A 24,030-nucleotide genomic window follows, 5' to 3' on the forward strand; every position below is an offset into this window, starting at 1 on the left:
AAGCATCTCCCGCATCCTACCAGCCTCCTGTATCTGCAGTCCAATCCAAGAAAGAGGAACGTGCTGATATACATCGAGAGTGGTGTTTTTACCATTGCCGCTGGGGAAAAAATGCCCATAAGTGCGTCCAGCCATGTACCTACTACAAAAAGAAGTCGGGAAACGAGAGATCCGGTTGCCAGTAGTGGCCTCGGCAGCTGGCAGACATACAGGCCTATTGTACCTTCAGGATGATGTGGGTAAGCGCAAATTCCTTGTAGACTCAGGTGCTGAATTTAAGTTTGCTCCCGCCGACCTATTTTGAAAGGATGCATAAAAAACACCACTTGACCCTGTGAGCGGCGAATGGAACTGCCATTCCAAGTTTCAGCATTAGATGAGTCGCAATGGGAATAGGTGGAACCACATTCCATTGGAATTGTGTCCTCACTTCTGTTGCTCAACCCATTTTGGGTGCAGATTTTTTACGTTTCCACGACTTATTGGTAGATGTAAAACGCATAAAATTAGTTCACGCCACCACATTTCAGAGATATCCACCGACGAACATCAGGAGGAGAGTTTCACAGCTCGGAGTACATACATTACACAAGGACGCATATATTGCTCTATTCAACGAATTTCCCCATATTCTCACCCCTAACTGCAATGCCTCAAGAACAGCACATGGTGTGTCTCATTACATAGACACATCAAGCCCACCGGTCCATGCCAGGGCTCGTCATCTGGTGCCTGATAAATTGCTGCAAGCAAAGGCAGAATTTAAAGGAGTGGAAGAATTGGGTATCATCCGATGCTCAAACACCCTTTGGGCCTCACCTTTGCTTATGGTACCCAAGAAGACAGGTGGATGGAGACCTTGTGGCGACTACTGTAGGCTTAATGATGTCACTACACCTGACAAATACCCAATTCCACACATACAGGATTTCACCGCCCATCTGCATCATTGCCGCATATTTTCAAAGATTGATTTGGTTAAGGGACATCATCAGATACCGATTCAGGAGAATGATATTCCCAAGACAGCAATTATTATGCCGTTTGGTCTTTTTGAACTCCTCAGAATGCCATTTGGTTTAAAGAATGCCACACAAACTTTTCAGTGGCTTATGGATGCTCTAGGCAGAGATTTAGCCTTTGTATATATTTACTTGGATGATATCCTTGTAGCAAGTCAAAATGAGCAAGATCACCGCCTGCATTTGCACCGCCTTTTCCAACGGCTCCAAGACTTTGGTCTGACAATTAACCTTGACAAGTGTCAATTTGGCAAGTCAACCATAGAATTTTTAGGGCATAAAATTACAGCAGACAGCACATCTCCGTTATCAGGCAAGGTAGACGACATCCGTACATTCTCCAGACCTGTCACCGTCAAAGGGCTACAGAAGTTTTTGAGAATGATAAATTTTTATCACAGATTTATTTCCGGAATTGATGATATCCTGCAACCCCTGTTTGACATCATCTCTGCTCCAAACAAAAACATTGCCTGGACCGCAGAAGCAGAGGCCGCATTTATGTCCGCCAAAGAGGCATTAGCCAAAGCAGTGATGCTTGTGCATCCAAATCCTGAAGCTGCTTTGACGCTTAGCACAGATGCCTCGGGAACAGCTGTGGGTGCAGTTCTGGAACAATACGTCAATGGCCATTATCAGCCTCTTGTTTTCTTTAGTCGTCATCTAAGACCAGCGGAAATGAAGTACAGCGCCTTTGATCAAGAACTATTAGCACTTTATCTGGCTATAAGGCACTTTCATTATGTCTTGGAAGGTCGACATTTCCTCATATTCACAGACCATAAACCATTCATTTTTGACTTCAGCAAAGTCACAGATCCTTGGTCGGCAAGACAACAACGACATTTGTCCTACATTTCGCAGTTTACTACAGACAGACGTCATATTTCAGGAAAGGACAATCTGGTCGCAGATGTGCTCTCTAGATCAAGTGTGTGCCATATTCAAGGTGGAGTCAACATTGCTGAACTGACTGCGGCACAATCCGTGGATCCGGATATACAGGCATACAGTACAGCTATTACTAGACTGGCATTCAACAGATGGCACCACAACAAGGTAGTCCAGAACTCCTTTGTGATGTATCGTTGGGCTATCCTTGACCATTGGTCCCATTATCTTGGAGACGGAGTCTTTTTGATGACATTCACAATCTATCACACCCATCCATCAGGACTTCAGTCAGAATAATGTCAAACAAGTACATGTGGCATGGGCTGAAAAAAGACCTCGCGCAATGGGCACGAACGTGTATATCCTGCCAATCTGCAAAACTTCAACACCACACCAAGGCACCCCTGCAGCCTTTCCCGACAATATGCAGAAGATTTGAGCATGTGCACGTGGATCTGGTTGGACCATTACCAGTATCACAGGACATGAAGTATATTCTCACGATAGTAGTTCGCTTCACACGCTGGCCAGAGGCCATTTCATTACCAGTCAGTGATACTGAGGCATGTGCTAGACCATTCATCTTAAATTGGATTGCTAGATTTGGAGTGCCTATACACATAACATCGGACCGTGGACCACAGTTCACTTCGGCTTTATGGGCTTCCTTGGCTCATTATTGTGGTACACAGTTGCACCACACTACTGCGCACCATCTGCAGTCCAACGGCCTGGTGGAACGTTTCCATTGACAACTTAAATTTTCACTGAAAGCCCGACTCACCATTCCCAACTGGGTTGATGAACTACCTTGGGTTCTACTAGGAGTACAAACAGCTCCAAAAGAAGATCTGTCTGCATTGTCTGCAGAATTGATGTATGGTACGGCCCTTCTGGTTCCAGGAGATATTCACTTCACAAGCAATTCAGACATGGATGTCCTGCAACAACTCCACAAGGGTATTGCTAACAGCAAACCGTCCTCTACCAACTGGCATGGCAAACCTAGGCAACAAGTGCCCCAGTCACTATTAAACATTGAATTTGTATTCGTATGAAGACAGGTTCCAGAGACACCGCTACTAAAACCATATGAAGGGCCATTTCATGTGATTAAGAGAGATGGAGTGGTATATACATTAGACATCGGAGGGCATCTACAGCTATTCAGCGTGGACAGACTTAAACCCGCCCATACGGACCCTACTTCACCAGTTCAGTTCCCTCAACCCAGAGGACGTGGACGTCCACCTAAGTCAAGTGTATCTGGCATCTTAAGTTACGGTAATGATTCGGGGGAGTGATGTAGCAGGCGCACAGCGTAGTATTGCGAAGTGCCACCGTCAGTTCACAGACTTACCTGACACATCGCGGGCTAGCAGTGCTGGGCACCAAAGTACAGTGAGTGGATCAGATGAAGCCCCTGCCTAAAGGCACGGGGCGCTAATGGCTCATAGCTTTAACGAGCTCATTAACAGGCAGGGAATAAAAGGTCTGTGTATGTCTGCAATAAACCAGTCTTGAGTTGACTACCTTTGTGTGTGTTTGCCTTTACTTGACGTCCTGCTTTGCGGAAACTGCCAAAATGTTTGGCCTGGAAGTCAGCCTGAAGAAAACTGAGGTCCTCCATCAGCCAGCTCCCCACCATGACTACCAGCCCCCCCACATCTCCATCGGGCACACAAAACTCAAAACAGTCAACCAGTTTACCTATCTCGGCTGCACCATTTCATCAGATGCAAGGATCGACAATGAGATAGACAACAGACTCGCCAAGGCAAATAGCGCCTTTGGAAGACTACACAAAAGAGTCTGGAAAAACAACCAACTGAAAAACCTCACAAAGATAAGCGTATACAGAGCCGCTGTCATACCCACACTCCTGTTCGGCTCCGAATCATAGGTCCTCTACCGGCACCACCTACGGCTCCTAGAACGCTTCCACCAGCGTTGTCTCCGCTCCATCCTCAACATCCATTGGAGCGCTTTCATCCTTAACGTCGAAGTACTCGAGATGGCAGAGGTCGACAGCATCGAGTCCACGCTGCTGAAGATCCAGCTGCGCTGGATGGGTCACGTCTCCAGAATGGAGGACCATCGCCTTCCCAAGATCGTGTTATATGGCGAGCTCTCCACTGGCCACCATGACAGAGGTGCACCAAAGAAAAGGTACAAGGACTGCCTAAAGAAATCTCTTGATGCCTGCCACATTGACCACCGCCAGTGGGCTGATAACGCCTCAAACCGTGCATCTTGGCGCCTCACAGTTTGGCGGGCAGCAACCTCCTTTGAAGAAGACAGCAGAGCCCACCTCACTGACAAAAGGCAAAGGAGGAAAAACCCAACACCCAACCCCAACCAACCAATTTTCCCCTGCAACCGCTGCAACCGTGTCTGCCTGTCCCGCATCGGACTTGTCAGCCACAAACGAGCCTGCAGCTGACGTGGACTTTTTACCCCCTCCATAAATCTTCGTCCGCGAAGCCAAGCCAAAGAAAAAGAAGAAGTAGCATCTACCGTAGTAGCCACTACACAACCTCTAATATGATACAAAATGATCACATGAGTGAGGGAGGAAGGTCATCTAAAGCTAGAGATTCCAGTGCTCACAAATAGGTAACTGCTTCTATAATCTGCAGTTAAAAATGACCCAACCTTTGTATTGTTTCAGGAAAGTTTTCTACAAAAGATTATATATCCTAAAAAATGCTCAGAACAATAATTTAAAGCTTGGCATATCAGAAAAACTGTTTCAAAGAGCTCATCACTTTCGTCGTCAGAGATCTACAGAACAGAAACAGGTCTTTTGAATTACATCCATGCTGCCTCATTTGTCTGCATTCGGCCCATATTGCTCAAAACATTTCCTATCCATGTCCCTGTTAAAAGTTAACATATAGGAATTAAGTGACAACTACTTGGAAATGGGCAGCACAGCACCAAAGTTTCAGAACAGCCCTAATTCTTAAGATTGTGATAATAGTTTATAAATGGGCCCAATGTCATTTGGAAATTAATATTTGAATCTTTGATGGCATATCTAATTTTTTCTAAACTTAAGCAAGACACAATATCATTTAACCAATGAGTGTGTGTAGGTGCAGTATTAACTTTCCATTTAATCAAAATTGCATGACTGGCTATCAATGCAGGATAAAATTCGGTCTTGAGTTGAAGACAGTAAAACATCATCATTTTGAAATGATCTCTTGGAATACAGAGAGCAATTAAAGTGAAAGGAACTGATTTAAACTTGAGAATCATCAATAATGTTTGAAAAATATCTTTCCAAAATGTTTCTAAACTAGGGCAAGTCCAATGAAGCTTCACCAATTTTACATTTGTCACATGGAGGATTTATATCTTAATAAAAGTGATACAATTTAACTTTAGACTTATGTACTCTATGGACCACTTTAAATTGCAACTAATGGTGTCGTGCACAAAGGAGGTCATATTAGTCAGATTATAAATAGAGTCCCACATCTCATCTGAGAATGAAAGATTCAAATCCCGTTTCCAATCATTCTTACTTTTAACTAATGAGGCTATCCTTAAATCAAGTAAACTAGTATAAATAAGGGATATTAAACCTTTATGAGAATGTTGTAAATCAAAGTGTATCGAGAATGTTTTCCTTGGGAATTTGAAGTCAGTTAGGGATCCAAGACTGAACAAAATGTCTAATTTGTAAATATTTTTAAAAATTAGCATTTGCTAAATTTTACCACCAATTGTTCAAAGGATGCAAAATTGTTTCAAATGAAATACTACGCTGTGCGCCTGCTACATCACTCCCCCGAATCATGCCAGTCATTGAAGATAGTATCTTGCAAAGAATGTTGAAGAAGATCATTAAATATAATAGGGTTGGTAAGAGAAAAACCTAAATTGTGCCCATATTCTCAAACTACGTCTAATTATTGGATTATTAGTTAGTTTATATAAAGAAGATTAAAAAAACCCTACAATTGTCAGCAAAGAGGTACTTTTAGTACAATTCAGTTCCTTTTCTATGCATGAAGGGTGGTCAAGTAGATTATCAAAGTAACAAATGAAGCAAATTACGTATTTTGACTGCCCAGTAATAAAATCTAAAATTAGGAAATGCCTATCAATCATAATAGCAAGGAAAACACCCCATCTTCAAAAAGCTAAATGTCTTTTAAACATTACAATTATCCCTGCCTCTACCAGTTCTTCTGGTAGCTCTTTCCATAGACCCAACATCCTATGTAAAGCATTTACCTTCAGGTCTCTTTCAAATCTTTCCCATCTCATCTTAAATCTATGCCCTATAGTTTTACATTCCACTCTCCTGAGAAAAAGGATATTTACATTATCTCTGGCCCACATGATTTTATAAACTTGTGTAAGGTTCCCCCTTAGTATTGTACACTCTAGGGAGAAAATTCTCAGCCTATTTAGCCTTTTCTTATCAACCAAACCCAAGAGTCCCTGTAACATTCTTATGAAACTTTTCCACACTTTTTTCAGCAACTGCATTTAGAATAAGTTACAACATAGAAAATGCAGTTATTTTAATCCTATTTGAACTCTTTTTGATAAGCTGAATTTGCAGAATATGGCTAACATGCAGGCCACTCATGTTATCAAAAGAGACAACAAAAGTAAGCACAAGGATTTCAAATGCATCAAGACTAAAGTAGGGACAGAACAAAGCAATGTTATAGAGTCAAGAGTAAGGATATGATTAATGCATATAGGGTTTGAAGCTTTATTTGAAATACAGAGCATTGTTCAAGGTGCATAACAATGGTCAGAACAATGGAGATGGGTAAATGAGTAGAGATGATAAAAATGCAAACTTTCCTCCTGAAGTAGTACTGAGTATTATGGATAGACATGTGGGATCTGATCCCATGCATGTACATGAAGTCATCAAAGAGTATCATGAAGAGGATGAATCCAGAAATTGATTGAATATTTTTAGACAAATCGAGAAAAGCAGCTGCTGGGCAGCTACCAGTGGAACCACAAGTTAGGAATTCATGAACCTGGACGAAAGGCACAAAGAAAATAGTTCATAGGAGTCAAGATAATGAATTGTGACATTGGTGATTAAGGGCAGGGTGTATTTGGTACTGTGAACAGATGAGAAGCCAAAATGATGGAATTTAAAAGAGTTTGAGAGATAGCAATACATGTTGAATCAGAACAATCAAAAGATCATAAAGAGGAAAGAGAATTAGAGAACAGGCTTTTTCTAATTGTAAAGGAGAATGCAAACAGATTCAGAAGTGAAAGTGGACTCACAAAAACAAAGTTCACCGTCAAGAAAATACCTTATAATTCAAAAATATATAGAGGATGTGGTTTTTTTTTAATGGACATAAAAGTAAAGAGATGCATGGTATTTTTTTAAAAATTAAGTTGAGATTGCGCAACATCTGAACAACCAGCTAGAAAAGGGTGCTCGCTGAACCAGTGTAACCACATTTTATTGTGACATTCTCTAAACGTTTGAGGAGTGCCACCCATTACTTAATTTCGGAACACTCACCTCATTGAGCCAGACAAACAGCATTATTAAGAAATACATTCAAAATGTCCAGTGTAATTTGGTTCCAGTAGTTTTATAAAGCAGTTACTAGCTAATGTCTGTGTGGCGATTTACAAACCTACCCATGATACATCTAGATGAGGACTGCCAACTAAATTAGTTAGCAGGGAAACTTGTTAATAATGCCAGACTGCTTTAGAATAATTAATATTTTTGGAGGCACAAGAGACTGCTCGTGCTTGAATTTGGAGCAAAAAAACCATACACAATGAGGAATTCAGCAAGTTGAGTAGCATCCATGGAGGCAGATGGATCATCAATGTTTTGGGCTAGTCCTGATGCAAAAAGGAAGTGGATGGACCTTTGGCATGGCATGCATTGATACTGAATAATGGACTGGATTTTACAATGGGAATATTGTCCTTAAATTATTGGCAAAGGAGAAACCTGTCCAAATATTTAGTGTGCATCACAGTTGATGTTCAAAATATTTACATAGAAACAAAAGAAGAAGGTGAGTCAATAACTGAAAAATTTAATTTTTCACAGTGATATTGCAGAAATAATAGACAATTTTAAAACATTGTAGGTCCTGTTACAAGATATTGTCCGAAGGCAACTGAATCAAGTCCATCTTCAAATAAAATTCCAAATTGCAGCTACTTTCATGAATGTAATCAGAGATATGACCAAGACTTTTTCACCAGTGTCAATCTCAGTGAAGACTGGCATCATATAACGTTGACCTTTTTTTTTCTGCAATGCTGTATCTTACCTCTTACAGATTTTTCAGAAGATTGGAGCTAATCTTCAGAATTGATGGGAAACTATTCAACCAATGGCATCTGTAGTTCAGAAAGCCACCCAAACCTCAGTAATCAAGTGCAATTTGCACATTGCTGCATATGCGTTTACTCAGAGGCTATGCTCGAAGGTTTTGTTAACCCATTCAAATGAAGCATTTGAATGGATCAACCTTACACCCAACATCCACAAGATAAAGACAAAACTATCCTCCAACAATAAAAGTTCATATTGTGACATTGGAAAATGTGGACGACAACTCATATCCTTTCAATTAATTCTAGGCATAGCCATTCGTTGAATATGAAACAAGATAGCACCATGTTTGGTCAGTTGAAGATAAAATCCTGGCACCAATCTCATGATCTACATGAACTAACCTCCTGCCTGCTTTGAGATCTGTACTACCTTGCAAAAGAAAAATAAATGAAAAAGTTTTGATTTAATTGTAATTTGCGTTTTTTCTTTTACATTGCACTGTGCCCAAAAACTGCAGAAACCTTCATCTTTTTGCCTACTCTATTTTTCCGACACCGTACTTTGGCTCTACAAACTACCATTCAATCTAATTTGATCAGCATGCAGCATTCTTATTTTGTATTCCAATTTCATAGTGTACATACTACATTCATTGTGGATCTATGAAATCATGAACTTAATATGCTGTGTAAGAAATTAGAAGTGGGTAAAATACCAAAGAAAAATATGATTTGCCTCTTCTGATATGCCAAAAATATTTTTATTGAAGTTATTTTACAGATTCAATTTTTATGGCTGCTCAATTATGATAAATTTATAATGGAAACATGACCCTATCACTGAAACTATTTTTTTGTGCATCTGGGAAAGGTCTGACCTGTACAAAAAGGATGGGCTGCACCTGAACTGGAGGGGGACCAATATCCTGGTGCCCAGATTTGCTAGAGCTGTTGGAGAGGGTTTAAACTAGTTTGGCAGGGGGGGTGGGAATTAGAATCTGAGGGCAAAGATTAGGGTAAAAGGATAAACGCTTGATGCAGTGTGCTCTGAGTGGTGAGGAAGGACAGACAGGGGAATAAATATAAAGGCAGCCACTTGGAGGGTTTGAAATGCTAGGAATATTAGGAATAAAGGGGATGAGCTTAGAGCATGGATCAGTATGTGGAACTACGATGTTGTGGCCACTATGGAAACTTGGCCGGAAGAAGGGCAAGATTAGCTGATGCAGGTACCTGGGTTTAGGTGTTTTAAAAAGAATAGGATGGGAGGTAGAAAAGGGTGGAGTGGAGTAGCATTATTGGTCAGGGATGGTATCACAGCAAAAGAAAGGGAGGATACTGCTGAGGGAGTGTCTCTGTGTGGGTGGATGTTAGAAATAGGAAGAGAGCTAAAACTGTGCTGGGAGTAGTCTATAGGCCACCAAATAGCCCTCAGGACACTGAGGAGCAGATAAGCAGGCATATTTTGGAATGGTACAGGAAATACAAGGTTGCAGTTATGAGAAAGGGCTAATTATGAAAGGATGAGGCAGGAACTAGCGAGAATAAATTGGAAACAGATGTTTAAGGGTAAAAGCACAGAAGTAATGCGGAGGAAATTTAGGGACCACTTGAGCAGGGTTCAAGATAGGTTTGTCCCACTTGATCAAGGAAAAGATGGTAGGCTGACAAAACAGGTCAAGCAACAAGTCAAAAGGGAGAAGGAAGCATACATTAGATACAGAATCAACGCCAGAGCGAGTGTAAGTGGGGAGTATTGTGCAACCGCGGGGGGGGGGGGGGGGGGGGAGGTCACAACTTTTCTGCCCTAAAACCCATTCAGTGGGGGAGGGGGGGGCCAGGGGCCTACCTCTGCCTTCATACACTTGCGTGCGGTGCTGTGGTAACATTCCCCCTCTCCCTCCAGCATTTCATGGAACTGTGCATTGTTTTGGAAACCTCATGTCTCTCCTTTTGGTGATGCCCCTCTCTGATAATGTCACCTGCTACTCCTAGTGCCGTTACTGATGGGACACTTGCATCTCCTGCCAATCAATGAAATGAATGAATCTAAAGGCTTCTTCAGGTGTATTCTCCGCTAAGAATGTGCCTGAAGAAGAGAAAGCGGCCCTTTGATTTGCCGTTCAGGTGGCAACGCTAAAAGCACAGCGCTGGCCACCTGAAGAGACAGCTGCAGTTGAGCGTACTCCGGCTCCTCTCCCTTGAGCTGTCAAGTTAGGATGGCTGGCTGTCAGCTGGGACAGCCAGCGCGGGGACATCCTCCGTGGAATGACCCCACACTGATCGCTCTGCCCCTCGGCGGGAGAGAAGTGGCCTGGACCGGCTGGTGGGGGAGAGGGGGTTTGAGGCAGCCGGCAGGAGAGAAGGGCGCTGGGGTGGCTGGCAGGGGAAAAGGAGGCTGGAGCAGCTGGCGGGGGAGTATGGCGCTTGAGTCAGGCACCGGCATTGTTTCGGCCAGCCCCTTTATCCCCCGCCGGCCGCTCCAGCCTCCTTCTCCCCTGCCGGCCGCTCCAGCCCCCGTTCTCCCCCGCCGGCCGCTTTTAGGCGGCTACATTCAGATGGCTGGGGAGCCCACTGTGCTGCGGCGATTATCCCTCTCGGAGGAGGGTTACAAAGTTCATCTTGCAAGCGCCTCCTGCACATTCACATGGCCTCCCAACAGCCGCATATTGCCAAAATATGTGGCTTTACAAGCGGGGCAAATGGCCACCTGAAAGTGCCTCAAGAAACTGAACTGTGGAAGCTTTCATGGAACTAACTTCCATGAACACGAGAGTTCAATATTATCAATATAATTTGGTTTAAAAAGAAATGTTACAATATTCACCTGTGATTAAAAGCAAGCTTGCATTGGAATGCAATATTAAAAGCTGGTAAACTAAATTATGGAAGTACATTTTTAAATACTTTATGCACTATTGAAAAATAATAGCTTAAATTGATTTAAAGTAGAATTTACATTCCAATACCCTAGTTTGTGTTTTGAAACCAAGATTTTAAAATGATGTGTTGTTTCTGCAAAGAGAATATGTCCTTTATCATTTTTATGGTCATAAACTGGTGGAGTATAGTGCCTCTGTCAATTAGTGACCAGGAACAAAACTGGTGGAAAAGGAGAAAAGCTGGAAGCAACATGGCTTCACATGCATTTATCATCTTCTCAATCCTATAAATGAGTTGAATGTTGAATCTCAACCATATACTTTATGCATACACATTAAAATAAATACAAAAAGAAAATTGTTCAAAGTTCTGTATCCATAGATTTCCATCATTGAACATTATTACATTTTTTTTGGAAATACAAAATATAAATTCAATGATATAGTAACTTAATAAACCATTGAAAATGATACAATATTTTTTATTTAACCCCAAACCCCTCCCCAAAAGAAAGAATAAAATAAAAAGATAAAAATTTACTTCTACATATATATTATTAACATATATAATATTCATTTTTGGACTATTTTTTATAATTACTAAATGAGAGGGGTTGGCAAAGTGGAGGAGGTGGATGGACTTTTATTCATAAAATCCATATATGGTTCCCAAATTTTATAAAGGTTTTCAATTTGATTCCTTAAATTAATTTTTTTCTAAAAGTATACAATTTTGCATTTCAATCTGCCATCTGTCTAATTTTCCCAAATTCTCAGTTTTCCAGATTACTGCTAAACATTTCTTTGCTATCGCCATGGCTATATTTAAAAATTTTTCTTTATATTTATCCAATTTCAATTTTATATTTTCTTCATAAATATTCTCCGCTCCATCCTCAACATCCATTGGAGCGCTTTCATCCCTAACGTCGAAGTACTCGAGATAGCAGAGGTCGACAGCATCGAGTCCACGCTGCTGAAGATCCAGCTGCGCTGGATGGGTCACGTCTCCAGAATGGAGGACCATCGCCTTCCCAAGATCGTGTTATATGGCGAGCTCTCCACTGGCCACCGTGACAGAGGTGCACCAAAGAAAAGGTACAAGGACTGCCTAAAGAAATCTCTTGGTGCCTGCCACATTGACCACCGCCAGTGGGCTGGTAACGCCTCAAATCGTGCATCTTGGCGCCTCACAGTTTGGCGGGCAGCAACCTCCTTTGAAGAAGACCGCAGAGCCCACCTCACTGACAAAAGGCAAAGGAGGAAAAACCCAACACCCAACCCCAACCCACCAATTTTCCCCTGCAGCCGCTGCAACCGTGTCTGCCTGTCCCGCATCGGACTTGTCAGCCACAAACGAGCCTGCAGCTGACGTGGACTTTTACCCCCTCCATAAATCTTCGTCCGCGAAGCCAAGCCAAAGAAAAGAAGAAGAAAGAAGAAATTCTCAAGTAAAAATATTCTTAGATCTTTTTGTATCTTTATCTTCATAATTCATCCTAACAATACACTCAAATCTTTCCAAAATTATTCCACTTTCATACAGGATCATACTGAATGTAAAAAGGTCCCTATTTCCTTGTTACATCGAAAACACTTATCCAGATAATTAGAATTAAGTCCATTCAATTTATATGGAGTATAATATAATTGATGAAGAAAATTATATTGAACCATTTAACATCTTGCATTAACTGTATTTGTAACACTCTATTGACACAATTTTGATCATATTTCCTCTTGGATTTGTATATTTAAATCTTTCTCCCATCAGAATTCTTATTTATATAAATTTTTTTTCTTTTAGTTCTTGTAATTTTAAATACATATTGGTAATAAATTTATTGATAATAAATATATCTGTTATTATACCTTCAAGTTGACTTTGTTCTGGGAGTCTCAAATCTGTTCCTAATTTCTTTTTTAAATATGATTTTATTTGATAATATGCAAAAATTGTATGATTTTGTATATTATATTTATCTTTTAATTCCTCAAAAGTTAAAAAGAAAGGTCCCAAAAAACAATCTTTAATCCTCTGTTTACCTTTACTATACCAATAATCAAATAAAGAATTATTCAAAGTGAAAGGAATAAGTTGATTTTGTTTTAACACATTTTAGGTAATTGATCATTTTTAATCCCTCTCTCCATATGAATCCCATTCCATATTTTCAATATATGCTTTACAATTGGTACTTCCATTTTTCCTTTAAACAATACACTATTCCATTTATACAAAATTTGTTCTGGGATAATTTTTCCAATTTTATTCATTTCAATCTGAACCCAAGCTGTTTTCTCACCCATTTGATAAAAGGAGGACAAAAATCTTAATGGAGCTGCTTTATAATAACTTTTAAAATTTGGTTCAAGGCTAATTCTTGACATTTTACCTTTCTTGTATAATTTTATTCAAATTCTAAAAGAATGTTTCTGGCACATGAATGAGCAATGATTGAAATAAATATTGTATTCTTGGAAAAATATTCATCTTAATACAATTCACCCATCCATTTATTGTTATTGATAAATCTTTCCATCTTCTCAGATCTTCTCCTATCGTTTTTAATAGTGGTGAGTAATTTAACTTAAATAAATTATATATATTCATGTCAATTTTTATTCCTAAATATTTAATTGCTTCATTTTGCCACTTAAATGTTGTCAATCTCTTACATTATGAATAATCCATATCAGTCATATACTTTACATCACTTTTATCAACATTAACTTTATAGGCTGTCACAAATCCATATTCTATCAATCTCATATTCAACTTATTCAACGATATTTCTGATCTTGTTAAATATACTATAACATCATCCACAAACAAACTAATTTTATACTCTTTATTACCTATCTCAAATCCCTTAATTTCTTTATCACTTCTAATTATTTCTGCCAATGGCTCTATTGCTAATGCAAATAAAATAGGTGATAATGGACAACTTTGTCTAGATGACCTTTCTTACAAAAAAGGTTTTGATATTTGTCTATTCGTAACCATTTTTGCTTTTGGCTGATCATATAATGCTTTTATCCAATTTACAAAAGTATTTGGAACCACAAATGTATTAAGTACTTTTAAAAAAACTTTAAAAAAAAAATTTTTGGAGAGAGAAGGGGTTCACAGTCTAACCCCACGTCATCACGTGACACGCCCCTATTACATTCATTTATATTCACACCATTACCACCACCATGGCAGCATCTAACCACACAAAGCTGCTAATAATACTTTGTTCGACATCAACAACCAACACACCAACCTAGTTCCAATTTTAAAATATTCTGCAAAGTCCCTCTTTAACACACACACACACACACACACACACACACACACACACACACACACACACACACACACACACACTCTGCACTGTGCCCATCAACATCATTTGAAATAGACTATATACTCCACTCTTACAGAATAAATGCAGACAGACCCAAAAACTATTCAACATTTTGTGTAATAATCATGAAAGACAAGGCTGGCAACATAAAGTGAAATGAAATAAACGCATGGCTTCGCTTTAGAAGAGCTGCAGTGTTGGCGAGTGTTGGTACTGAAACTCTTGAGAATGGTGTCCTTCCACTCATTTGTGCATTTTCAGGTTAGGTCCATCTCAAACACTAGCTGAACCAACAGGCCCTTTCTTTTGTGGAGCATTGCATATTGATGGTCTGAAAAAACATTTCTCAAAGTGGAGAATGAATTCTCATACATTGTTGTGGAGGCACCAAATGTTACAGCACGTTTGAAAGCAGTCATTACACTGGGCATTCCGCTCAGATGTATGTGGTACTTTGAGAGTACGTGCTGAACAGTCCAATCCCTCTCAATTGGCTGCGATTGTTTTTGCAACCTGAAAAGCTGCTTAGCAACTTCAAACTCTGTCTCAATTACAGATGATCATGAGAGGTCCATAATATGCTTCACAGCCTTTACATCACTTTCTGGATTCAGTGCAACAAGTGCACTAGCGAACTGTGAGTTGCGCTCGCTGAATCTGTGATCTATCTCTCCAAGTACTGAATCAATGGTGTTGTAGTATACTCTCTCTCTCTCTCTCTCTCTCGTTCTGCTTTATCGTGATCATCCCTCTGTCCTGTAGTTCCCATAATGACATAATCATTCATAATTGTGTGAACCTTGCATCTCTGTTTGATTACGGGTCTCATTGATGCACTGGCAGCCATGGCCATGTCCCACGCTTTATTAAATTCCTCGTCACAATGGAGTCTCTGTACCCAAGCTGTTACACTAGCCATGATATTTAAACCTGTCATCAAGCCAATGTCCTCTTTCTGCTGAAGATTGTTTGGTGGGTCCAACAGAGAAAGAATTGTGTGCACTAACTTGGCAAAGAATGAGAAACTGGCCTGGGTCATCTCACCCAGCAGGCCCACAGCCTCCATTCATGCATCTGCTTTCTAGACCAAGAAAGAATCAATTCCACTAGTCAAAAAAGATGCTATAGCTGACACAGAGGCAAGATGTCCTGTCCATCTCTGTTCCAGAAGGTGTTTAAGATGCACACCCTTATAGTGCACAGCAATTGTGGGGCTTTCTGAGGAATTTGTAGAGGGGATCACACACATTAAAGAAGTCCACTGCAGCTAACTCTGCTGAGATTGCACATACTACCACCAAGTGTAGCTGGTGGTTAAGAGAGTGCACGTAAGGTATCTCACGACCTAGTTTCTCTTGCAGTAGTTTCTGGACGCCACTATGCTTCCCAGACATCAGAGAAGCCCCATCAAATACTTGGCTTAGAATCTTTGATGTGTCCAGTCCAACCTCATATAGCTCTGCCAAAATGGTGTCTGTCAATAGTTGTGCGTCACCTTTGTCAACTGTTGCTATGGTTAACAGGTGCTCTGTGACCTCATATGATTCATTTACGTAGCGAATGACAATCGATATATTTTCACATCCAGTGGGGTCACTGGGTTCCAGCTACTTTCAAACCTACCTCCTCCACGATAGCCTATCACAACACTGCTGAGTGTACTTATGAGTTCATCTTGGCATGTCGTGACACGTGCACATGGCATTGTGAGGAATAGTTTTTACAACCTCAGTCAAATCAGGGATCTTTTTAACTGTACAGTCCAGTATTGAGAGGAAAAGTCCACTCCCCTCCTCCAACATGTTATCAAAAGCCTCTATCTTGCCTCGAAAAAGCAAATGGTTTTCTACCAAAATTCCGAGAAATTCGATGACAGAAGAAACATAATACCTTCTCTTTTGCAGTTGTTCTGCTTTGACCAGTGTTGAAATCTCCTTTCCAGTAGTGACATGCATCACCTCCTCCTTCCACTGTGTATAGCAAGAGATACGTTCCTTTGAGGATGCATGTTTATGAAATCCCCAATCTCGCTCCACAGCATTTTTCCAGTTACGAAAGTCCATACTCACAAAGGCATCTGACCTCCAAGTGGTGCCAGACAGGCAACACCAAAAACAAAATGCTGCATTGGCCATGACACTGTATTCAGGCCAGTCTCGATTGTGATACCAAGTGAAGACAAATGAATGCTTCCTACCACTGAACATGCTGGCAGGGTAATTCTGTAAGACGATCTGGTTGGGATGGTCAGTCCCGAGATCATCTATGGCTAAGGGCTGTCTTTCACAGCTAGCACTTAGTTCAGTATCACAGCTGCCTCTCACAGAAGATCTGGCATTATGGCTGCTGTTCGCAGAAGGACTAGGACCCTCTGGCTTTATAGAGGTAGCCATGCTGGGTGCTGGTGGAATTGTAGGAGGTCTTGATTTAGAAGATGAAGAAGGAGATACATCCAGCCATCTTCTTTGCTCAATTTCTGTTGTGTAGGTTAAAAATGGGGTTTGCAAAAGAGAGGAACCGTACAGTAAGGTAAGCCTAAAGCGCACTTTCCTTTCTTCAGGTTTAAACGTAGCACTGCGGCATGACATCACATGCGCATACACGTTCCATTCATTAAATGCAACATCCCTTCTGACGTCACGAGCGTAAGTACAATTTTTCCGTTCCTATTTTTGTTTATTTCAGAAATTAATTTAGTCAGAGATTTTAATGAATATATATTTTAATGAAAACTGTTTTGTCCGTTCTGCGGGTGGGTGCAGCAGTGCATTGTTGGGGAGGGCACACGCTGTGCCGTGGTTGGGGGGCGGTCACAGCACCTCACTTGGGGGATCCATTCCTGCTAATGCCCTCCCTTTGGCCCCAACCCTGATTAGATATAGGAAACAGAAAATGGGAAGTGCTCATGAGAAGTACGTTAGCTAGGAAGGAGCTTAAGAGAGCTCAAAGGGGGTATGAAAAGGCCTTGCATGTAGAATTAAAGAAAACCCCAAGGCATTCTATGTGTATGTGAAAACAGAAGGATGATGAGAATGAAGGTGAGGCCAATGAAGGACAAAGGAGGCAGCATGTGCCTGGAGGTGGAGGAGGTCCTAAATGAATACTTTGCATCAGTATTCATAAGAGAAATTGAACAGGCCTGTGTGCTAGACAATGTGGAGATTAAGGAGGCAGCTGTGTTGGATCTTCTTAAAAACATCGATTGATAAGTCCCCGGGGCCAGATGCAATATACCCCTGGCTGCTGTGAGAGAAGTGAGATAAGAAATAGCTGCTATGATCTTTGAATCCTCTTTGGCCACAGGGGAGGTGCCAGAGGATTGGAGAATGGCAAATAGGGTCCCCTTGTTTAAAAAAGGTAATAGTGAGAATACTGGGAATTATAGACCAGTGAGTCTTACATCAGTCAGTAGTGTGCAAACTAATGGAGAAGATTCTTAAGGATAGGATCTATGAGCATTTGGAGAAGTACAGTCCACTCAAGGATAGTCAGCATGGCTTTGTGAAGGGAAGGTCATGCCTCTTGAGTCTAATTCAGTTTTTTGAGAAGGTATAAAAAGAAATTGATGAGGCTCCGGGAGGAGATGTGGTCTACATGGGTTTTAGCAAGGCATTTAACAAGATCCCCCACAAGAGACTCATCTGGAAAGTCAAGAATCATGGGATCAGTGGAAAATTAGCTGTATGGATAAAAAGATTGTCTTGTAGTAAGAAAGCAGAGAGTAGTAGTGGAAGGAAAGCCTGGAAGTCAATGTCACAGGGATCTGTTCTGGGAACCCTGCTCTTTGTGATCTTTATAAATGACCTGGATGAAGAGGCAAATGAATGGGTCAGTAAGTTTGCAGATGACTCGAAGGTTGGAGGGGTTGTGGATGGAACTGTAAGTTTTTGTTTGAATATTTTATTTATAATTTTTCAAACTCAAACAGCTTCTGTATTCAAATATTTACAAATATAATTCTTTCTTTGGCTTGGCTTTGCGGACGAAGATTTATGGAGGGGGTAAAATGTCCACGTCAGCTGCAGGCTCGTTGGTGGCTGACAAGTCCGATGCGGGACAGGCAGACACGGTTGCAGCAGTTGCAGGGGAAAATTGGTGGGTTGGGGTTGGGTGTTGGGTTTTTCCTCCTTTGCCTTTTGTCAGTGAGGTGGGCTCTGCGGTCTTCTTCAAAGGAGGTTGCTGCCCGCCAAACTGTGAGGTGCCAAGATGCACGGTTTGAGGCGATATCAGCCCACTTGCGGTGGTCAATGTGGCAGGCACCAAGAGATTTCTTTAGGCAGTCCTTGTACCTTTTCTTTGGTGCACCTCTGTCACGGTGGCCAGTGGAGAGCTCGCCATATAACACGATCTTGGGAAGGCGATGGTCCTCCATTCTGGAGACGTGGCCCACCCAGCGCAGCTGGATCTTCAGCAGCGTGGACTCGATGCTGTCGACCTCTGCCATCTCGAGTACTTCGACGTTAGGGATGAAAGCGCTCCAATGAATGTTGAGGATGGAGCGGAGACAACGCTGGTGGAAGCGTTCTACGGCTCCTAGAACGCTTCCACCAGCGTTGTCTCCGCTCCATCCTCAACAAATATAATTATAGCCATGTATAAAATCAACCACCGAGTTCAAGTCATTCCTCCCTCTCACACATCTCATACCTTGCATACAGGACATTTACAACATAAATAAGGGAATCAGCATTGAAATCGTCCCTGCCCCTTATTCCTTTCAAATAGCTTCTTAGTTTCGGGGCTTTCTATACATATTAATCCATTTAGGAGCATTCACACAGCCAGACATTATTAGACATCCAGATCTGCACATCACACCCAGACTAACAGGAACAAAGAAGAAAACAGAAAAGGAATTAACCAATAAATAAGGTTTGAGGATTCGCCACATTGCCGAAATAAATTTTTGTGTGTTGCCCTTTCAAATCAGGGTCTCCATGTTACTGCACATTGGTAAGGTCACCGATGGACCTAATTTATTCCAAGAAAAAAAATGGAAAGATCTTACCTGAAGGTAGCAGAGGAACGTCTTATTTGATAAATCAAATTTATCCCTAAATTGTTCAAATGACATTAGATGCCCCTGCTCGTGACAGTCCTCAATACACCTGATCCCCTTCCAGCATCAGGTGTCCAGGATTTTGTTATCTACTGTCAATGCGATTAATCTGTTCTGAGTCAGGGGCATTTTTGGAGATAGTCCTTTTACTCCAATACACTGATTAATTTTATTCCAAATAATAACGACATGTTTTAGCATTGGGCTGCTTTTTTTGCCAGATTTAGTATTCCATATATAAATAAAATCCCCTGTATTGGTTGGCAATGTAATAAAATAAATGTACTGTGTATAAAAGTTAAGATGTTATTATAATAGTATTATGGAAAGTAGAGTAGATTTTTTAAAATGATTGCTGTGAATTACTAAGAAATGGGTATTGGGACACTCAAACAGACAGGTCAGCTGCAACTACAACAACCCATTCCAGACAACTATCCATTATCACCTCTTCCATAAGCCATCCCCTGGTCCCCTGCACACAATAGCGCTATTACCTGCAGTTACCCATTCATAACCGGGTTCCCCGGCCAACAACAGCCTACGGCACTACAAGCTTGTCAAACAGAATGTGGAAACATCAAAAACCTGCAGAACGACCAATGGCTTTGTTTCAGGGTCTAGAATTTAACTAACCCTGTTAAAGATCATGAATATGGAGATCACTGGGGAAGCAACATTTACATGTGCCAAGAGCCAAGCTAACACTGTCTTAAAGCAAACTGACTGTAACACCTCAGCTTGAAACAATCCCCTTAAAGGAATGGTCACTTAATCATATGCAGCAAAATGCCTTCAATATTGTCCTCTGTAACCTGTACTTTGAATGAGGTTCAACAGTATTAGGGAGGTGACCTTGTCTATCCAACCCTAATTACTGCTCATACCCACGAGCGTGACTCTAATCAATTCTCTCTGTGTTGTATTTTGTGGTTTGGTTATACTTTTTGTACCTTGACAGGACTAAACTATAACACTACCTTCTCATCCACCATGTGCAGACCAATTTGTGCCCAGGATGATTCACCTCCCCCACATCCCCCCCAATTGAGAGATGATATACCGCGATTGGGCTCCCCAGAAGATTTTTTAAAGTCAGGTAATTTTAAACCTTCCGGACTGTAGTCCCACATTAATTTCTCCAAGGAGATGCTGGCTACATTATCATTCCAAATAAATCTTCTAATGTGAATGTAGGTTTTGAAAGAATCCTCAGGGCAAAGCTACGGGCAAAGTCTGGAAGAGGTATTGAAGTCTCGGCAACACATTCATTTTAACACAATTGACCCTGCCTACCATTGTGACAGGCACGGCTATCCATCTATTAAAGTGTTTTTTAAAAATATTTTATTTATAGTTTTTCAGGTTTAGATGCAGTAATTTATAGCTTGGCAGCAATAATCGTTACAAGTCGACATCAATTACTACTTATCCATGTCATCATCTATTCAAGTCTTCCTCAATCCTTCTAAGCAAGGGGGTGTAATTCAACTTGTATAAATTATTCAAGTTGTTGTCTACTCTAACTCCTAGGTATTTGATCCTGTCTTGCAGCCACTTCAATTGACTATTTTGTTGGCACTGGCTGTAATCCTCTTTAGTAAGCAGCATAATCTTGCTTTTATCCCAATTGATTTTATCCAGAAATATCTCCAGAATTTTCCTGAATAGAGTGTAGTTTAATCAGCGAGCTTACTGGGTCTAGATGCACTTCATCTGCATATAAATTGATTTTGTGCTCTTCCTGGCCCACCCTAAATCTGGATCCCATCGAATAGCCTCAGCCAATGGTTCAATAGCGAAAATGAATAGAACTGGTGATTGTGGACACCCCTGCCTACTAGATCTAGATAGTGGGAAGGCTGGAGAAATTTGTCGATTGGTCACAACTTTAGCCTTAGGCGCTTGATATAGCATCCTTATCCAATTTATAATAGTTGGCCCAAGATCTCATTTTTCCAGCACTTTGAATAAAAAGTCCCACTCTAACCTGTCAAATGCTGGATCAGGGGATACTGCTATACTTTTGTCATCCCTTGACTGTGCCAGATGTATTAAACTCAGTAGCCTACTGATTTTGTCGGGGGCTTGCTTCTTTTGCACAAAGCCCATTTGGTTTATATTCATTAGTTTTGACAAATATTTTGCCAATCTATTTGCTAGGGCTTTGGCAAGTATCTTATAGTCAGTGTTCAATAGTGAAATTGGTCTAGAAGATGACGTTTTCAATGGATCCTGTTTATTTTTAGGAGGAACTGAATGTTGTTGAAGAATATAAGATGAAATAGACAGGATGCAGAGTTGGGCAGAAAAGTGGCAGATGGAGTTCAATCTGACTAAGTGTGAGGTGATGCATTTTGGAAGGACTAACCAGAAGGCTGAGTACAGGATTAATTGTTGGTTATTTAAGAGAGTGGATGAACAAAGGCACCTTGGCGTACAAATCCATACATCACTTAAGGTCACCTCACATGTTGATAGGATAGTTAAGAAGGCCTATGGGATGCTTGAATTCATTAATGGGGGATTGAATTCAGGAGTAGAGAAGTCATGTTACACCTCTACAAATCTTTGGTAAGACCACACTTAGAGAATTGTGTTCAGTTCTGGTCAGCTCATTATAGGAAGGATGTGGAAACTATGGAGAGGGTGTAGAGGAGATTTACTAGGATGTTGCCTGGATTTGAAAACAAGTCTTATGAGGCAAGGTTAGCAGAGCTGGGACTTTTCACTTTGGAGCATAGAAGGATGAGAGGAGACATGATGGAGGTCTACAAAATTAAGAGAGGCATCGATAGGATGGTCAGCCAGCACCTGTTTCCCAGCACAGGATCGGCAAACACCAGGAGACATATGTACAAAGTTAAGGGAGGGAAGTTGAGGGGAGACATCAGGGGTAAGTTGTGGGTGCCTGGAATGCCTTACCAGGAATGGTGGTGGAAGTTGAAACATAGGGGGCATTTAACAGACTCTTACAAAGGCACATGTTTGAAAGAAAAATAGCGGGTTATGGGGTAGGGAGGCTTTACTGAAGGGCCCGTACTGTGCTGTATTTTTCTATGTAGTGCATTTTTCTTTTGTAGAAATAGACAGTTGACATCCTTTAAGCACAGTTTGCATCAGCTACTTGCACATTCAAATCCTTACCACCATGCTCCAGCAGGGCCATAGTAATCTCCAAAGAGTGGAAGACAGGACAGAATGAATGGCACTCCCCAAGCAGCAACATAATACACACTGCAAGAGATTATAGCAGAAAATATAAGTCAGGGTTTATCCTGAACAAATGAACTAAAACAAAACACACTTGAAATCATTAAACATTTAGTCCCTAAAACCGTGGAGATATTATTCCTGTGCAAAATGTTGCTTGAAGGATGATGGGTAGAGAAAGTAGAAACCCATTTTAGTGTAACTTTAATTTTCTGCCAATGATCAACATTCCATTACTTTAGAGCTAAAAGAACAACCATTTTAGAATCAGAATCTATTGACATGAACAAGTCACAAATTCATTGTTTTACAGCAGCGTCACAGTGTAAATATTCATATAAACCACCTTCAATAAATTAATAGATGTAATAGGGCTCAAAAAGTAAGGCAGTGTCTTTGGCTCATTGATTATTCAGGAATCTGATGGCAGCAGGTAAGAAGCTGTCCTTGGGCCGCTGAATGCTCATCTTCGGGCTCCTGCACATTTTTCCCCATGGTAGCAAAGTGAAAAGGGCAAGGACTGGGTGGTGGGGGTCCTTGAGGATAGAGGCTGCATTTTTAAACGACATTGCCTCTTGTAGATGTCCTTGATGGAGTGAAGTCTGGTGTCCATGATGTTGCAGGCCGAGTTAACAATCCTCTGGAGATTTTTTTTAACATCATACTGATTTACTTAAAGAAGGAAAAAAATATTGAAAATAATTTTAAAACGATAGTTAAGTTCACAAGAATGTGTGCTGAAGAGCTAAAATACCAAGCAAATGACAGAACAAAGTGATCTCACAAAGAATGGATCACACTGAAGCTCTGAAGAACTGCCACATATAGTCATGAATGGTGGTGGACATTCAAACTAACAGGAAGAGAATGCTTAAAAATACAAGTGGGGGGACACCAGGTTCTAAAAAAAAAGATTCACAGCTATATTCACCAGATGGCTGAACCATCCATCTCTGATCCATCTCTCCCTCCTCCTGCGATCCCCATCATCAAGGAAGCCAATCACAATTTGATTGATTCCAGATGATAACACAAACTAACTGAAAATAGTAGAGACTGCAAAATCTGTGGAACCACACAAATTCCCAGTAGAACATTTAAAGATCGGTGATCTAGCCAAACTGTTCCAGGACAATTACAACCTAAAAATGTAGATAATTGCCCAGATAGGCCCTCTTCACCAAAAGCAGAATTTATCATTCTGGCTGATTACCCGGCAATCTATCTGATCTCAAGCATCAACAGAGTGATGGACAGAGTGACTGACAGTGCTATCAAGCATAAGTCATTCTCCAATA

General features: G+C 40.9%; 1 protein-coding gene across 8 annotated transcripts in view; it reads right to left on the reverse strand.

Moving 5' to 3' along the window:
• LOC138738687 (cyclic AMP receptor-like protein A) overlaps positions 1–24,030 on the reverse strand; it is a 233,758-nt gene that overhangs the window by 115,719 nt on the left and 94,009 nt on the right. For 7 of the 8 annotated variants that reach the window (XR_011341679.1, XM_069889385.1, XM_069889384.1 and 4 more), the window contains one exon: positions 22,667–22,756. The exons of the other annotated variant lie outside the window; for it this stretch is intronic. Coding sequence is in view for 6 of the 7 variants with exons in the window: in XM_069889385.1 (XP_069745486.1) it covers positions 22,667–22,756 (90 nt within the window). In the remaining variant the exon portion in view is untranslated. The remainder of the gene's footprint in view (positions 1–22,666; positions 22,757–24,030) is intronic. 8 annotated transcript variants of the gene reach the window in all.

Source organism: Narcine bancroftii, chromosome 7 (assembly GCF_036971445.1).
Source record: "Narcine bancroftii isolate sNarBan1 chromosome 7, sNarBan1.hap1, whole genome shotgun sequence".
Classification (NCBI taxonomy): Eukaryota; Metazoa; Chordata; class Chondrichthyes; order Torpediniformes; family Narcinidae; genus Narcine; species Narcine bancroftii.